This window comes from Plectropomus leopardus, chromosome 21 (genome assembly GCF_008729295.1).
Source record: "Plectropomus leopardus isolate mb chromosome 21, YSFRI_Pleo_2.0, whole genome shotgun sequence".
Classification (NCBI taxonomy): Eukaryota; Metazoa; Chordata; class Actinopteri; order Perciformes; family Serranidae; genus Plectropomus; species Plectropomus leopardus.
In genome coordinates this window covers 25996399-26000041 of record NC_056483.1, presented here as the reverse complement: position 1 = coordinate 26000041, position 3643 = coordinate 25996399, and the positions used below count along the sequence as shown (strand labels likewise).

General features: G+C 45.4%; 1 protein-coding gene across 1 annotated transcript; it reads right to left on the bottom strand.

The window, feature by feature from the left end:
* Positions 1-1350: 1350 nt before the first annotated feature.
* mos (v-mos Moloney murine sarcoma viral oncogene homolog) lies at positions 1351-3417 on the bottom strand. The gene has a single exon (XM_042510579.1). The coding sequence runs from the start codon at positions 3222-3224 to the stop codon at positions 2208-2210; it is 1017 nt and encodes a 338-aa protein (XP_042366513.1). The 5' UTR covers positions 3225-3417; the 3' UTR covers positions 1351-2207.
* Positions 3418-3643: the final 226 nt, after the last annotated feature.

Here is a 3643-nt window from a genome sequence, read left to right as displayed (position 1 = left end):
ATGTTACCCATTTTACACTCTCTTACTGGTAATACCTGTCACTTCACTTTCATCCTCACTGTCCTCCCTCTCCTCACTGTCTCCATTGCCCTCACTGTCTCTGTCCTCACTGTCCCCACTGTCCTCATTCTCTGGCTCATAATCTTCATCGGTCTCACTGTCTTCATCACTCTCACTCTGTGTTTCCAGCAGCTCATTTTCCTCGTCACTGAATTCTTTGTCATCTTCACTATCATCTAGTGGGAGGGCTAGTTCAGCCTTTTTCCGCGATGTACCATAAAAAAAATTTGCATTCATTCTGTAAATGGAAGAAAGATGTGTCAAATATCATCATATGCAATGTGGAAAGGACTCACAAAGTGCATTATTATAGTTTAGAGACTATAGAAGATCAGTGTACACCAATGCAATTGCAAAGTAGGCCTATATACAAAATGTTATCAACATACCAGGCTAGCAATCCATAATGGTACGGTGTTGCCATATGGCAACGTACACATTTTTAACATTTTCTATTATTTATTGATCGACTACAGTGCAAGAAACTACATGATAATGAACTTAACTAACCTATTGTTGAGTGTATATTTTTTTTCCCATTGAAAAACTTCAAAAAAACACTTTTTTTGTTGAATTTTTAGGCGTCAAATGGTGAGGCTCCTCCCGTCCATGATGTCTGCAGAAAAGGGTTTCAAAATGGCCTATAGAAAGTAATGTGACAAATTTAAACACTGCAATTGGTTTACTTAGAACCCCACCTCTTTTTTAATGCATTGCATCATAACTTTGAATGTAGTATCTGTGTGTAGAAGGCTTAAAATGGGGTTGTTGCCATGTGGCAACGCTGTACCATAGAGGGTTTTAAAACACAAAAAATATATATTACAAACAGATAATTATACAAGTTCAAGCGCGACTCTGTAAAGCTGTAATGTCGGGCAAGTGGGTTTAATGAATTTCTGTGTGCGGTGTGATGGCGTCTAGCGTCCCCGACACACACTGTAGTCCCATTTAGCCACTTGTTAGCAACCGCCTTTTTTAAAACCTTAAAAGTTCTTTCAAGACTTTCAAGAGCTGGCCCCAAAAATGCTGGTTGCAAAATTAATGAGCGCAGTTGAGAGAACAAGCAAACCCATCTTATCAATTACAGCAAATACTATTATGCCTGATTTTCTTTTGTATGTTATGTCCATTTGTTTTGATCTACCCTCTAAGCCCGTGCTGCCTGTCACTACCTTGTTTTTTTGTTGTACACTTTGCACTCACCTAATAAAAAAGTTGCAAGTAGCTGGAGACAAAATGGCAACCTGTAAGCTTGATGTGAGAAAGAGCTGAGAAGCAAAATACATATATAGCATAAAAATAATTTTAATGAAAACCTATCAAACTTAAATCCCACATTACAATCTCATTAAATAAAACCCAAATCACAGTATATTGATTCCATAGTTAAGAGAAATTGCTAAAACAAAGCCAGTGACTTAGTATGGAGGGTTGGAGGGATGGCTTTACTGTGCACACTGAATACATTTGAACCACTGAAAGGTGCTGGCAAAGTGCACATCTGAATCAACAGTGCATGTAGTGTATGGTTTTAAAGACATCTATTTTCTATAAACAAGTGAAGGACTTCTGCCATTGAGTTAGAATAATGAACTAGATTTAAACAAATTTAGATGTGGACCTCCAGGAGTCAGTGTTGGTTTCCTTAATATTTAAAGTGCTCACTCTTCTCTCAAGACACTGTCAGAGAAGAGGACTTTGCTCCAAATTCAATATATTATAGATGCCTTTCTTGTCAGCACACTGAGGCCTCATAGTGCTGAGACAACAGTGTCTATGCTGAATCCTACAGAGCCCCTTCAGTAGAGAATTACCAGCGCTCTGTGCAACAAACAACAAATCTGGTTTGAGACTATTGTGCAACCAAAACTGTATCAATCCAGGCAAAGTAATGCCAAAGTAAATATTTCAAAGCTGATTTTACTACAATAAGTGATTTGTCATGTAAATATTACAACCCTATTTGTTGGCCACACATTCTCTTTTCACTGATAAAAAAAAAAAAAACGTGGAATTACTTGCTTTCTTAAATCAGATATGGCATTTGAAAGTGAGCAGAAGAATACGGCGAGTCCACAGCTCGGTCCTGTGAAGCTGACCTGTGCATGGCTGTCAGTAGACATGTTCTGCAGCCACACCAGGAGTCATAAAAGGGAGCGCAGCTGGTCCAGCATAGGCAGCAGCTCCTGGGCGGTGGGTCTGCAGCGGCCCTCGGCGCTCCAGCACCGGCTCAGCAGACTCCTGCACAGCCGCCCCTGCTCAGACCCAAACACCGGATGTCTTTCGACGGACGGCCGCAGGTTGTGCGCCACAACCGCGTAAAGCACGTGCTGCCTGTCGCCGGTGTAGGGCTGCTCTCTGGTGATCAGCTGCCACAGGGTGATCCCAAAAGAGAAGATATCCGCTTTAGGAGACAGCCCCTCGCCCCTTAGCAGCTCTGGAGCTCGGTGCGTGTATGTGCCGCCGACGTGGCTCAGCTTAGGGCTGAGAGTGCTCACCTCACAGTCACGTTCCATTTTCAGAGAACAGCCGAAATCTGCTATTTTGCAAACGTCTTCACTGGACACCAACACGTTGGCTGGTTTGATGTCGAGATGCACCACGCTGTGTGAGTGGAGGAACCGCAGGCCGTGTACAATGTCTGTGGAGTACCGGAGCCATCGGTCCCCCCCCAGCGGCTCCGCACAGCCGTAAATGATCTGCTGCAAATTTCTGTCCCCGACAAACTCCATCAGTATCGTTCCAATGCTGCTTTCATCTCCAAAATCCGACGGCACGCAGGTGGTCGCCGCGATGACGCGCACGATGTTTGCGTGGCGCAGGTGGGCTGCGTTCAGCTCGGCCCAGAAGCTCTGCCTGGACGCCAGCTTGTTCTTAGTGCACTTCTTGACTTTCTTCAGCGCGACAGTCCTGCCGAGGTACTCTGCCCTGTAAACGGAGCCGAAGCCCCCGGAGCCCACAGGTTGCACGCAGCGCAGCTCCTTCCAGTGGATCACGGTGGACCAGAACCGGCTGGCCACTCTGCCGTGGAGCCGCTGGACAGGGACTTGTAAGGTGGTGTCGGTGGAGTTTTTGGTCAACGGGCTGCTACAAGTCCCGATGTCCAGTGAGGGGTAGATGTCTTTGGGCAGCAAGCGGGTCACGGGGATCGGGGAAGGCATCGTGCGTCCCAAAGATCGTCTGTGCAGCCTGAGGACCGCTGCAAACTGAAGACACACACACAATCCCTCCCTCTCTCTCGCACGCGCTCTCTCTCTCTCACTCACTCAGTCACTCCGTTGACGCGGAGGCTCCGCTGCAGCTGCTGTAGCTCAGACATCTGCGCTATGTGAAGTTGGTGCAACTAGTGCACTAGAATGAACAGAGCAATGACAACGGAAGTTCAAAATCAGAGTCCTTAATTCTAGTGCACTGTTCAAAATGCTCGGGCGTCACGTGTCTCATGGAGGCTTCGAATAGTTCCCGGAAGTGTCTGGCGCTCTTTGAATACATAATATGGAAAGTCAAAACCCCGATTTTCGCTAAATAGCAGTCAGTAACTGCATTGATTTACAATATATGTAGTTTCATTAAATAAAGT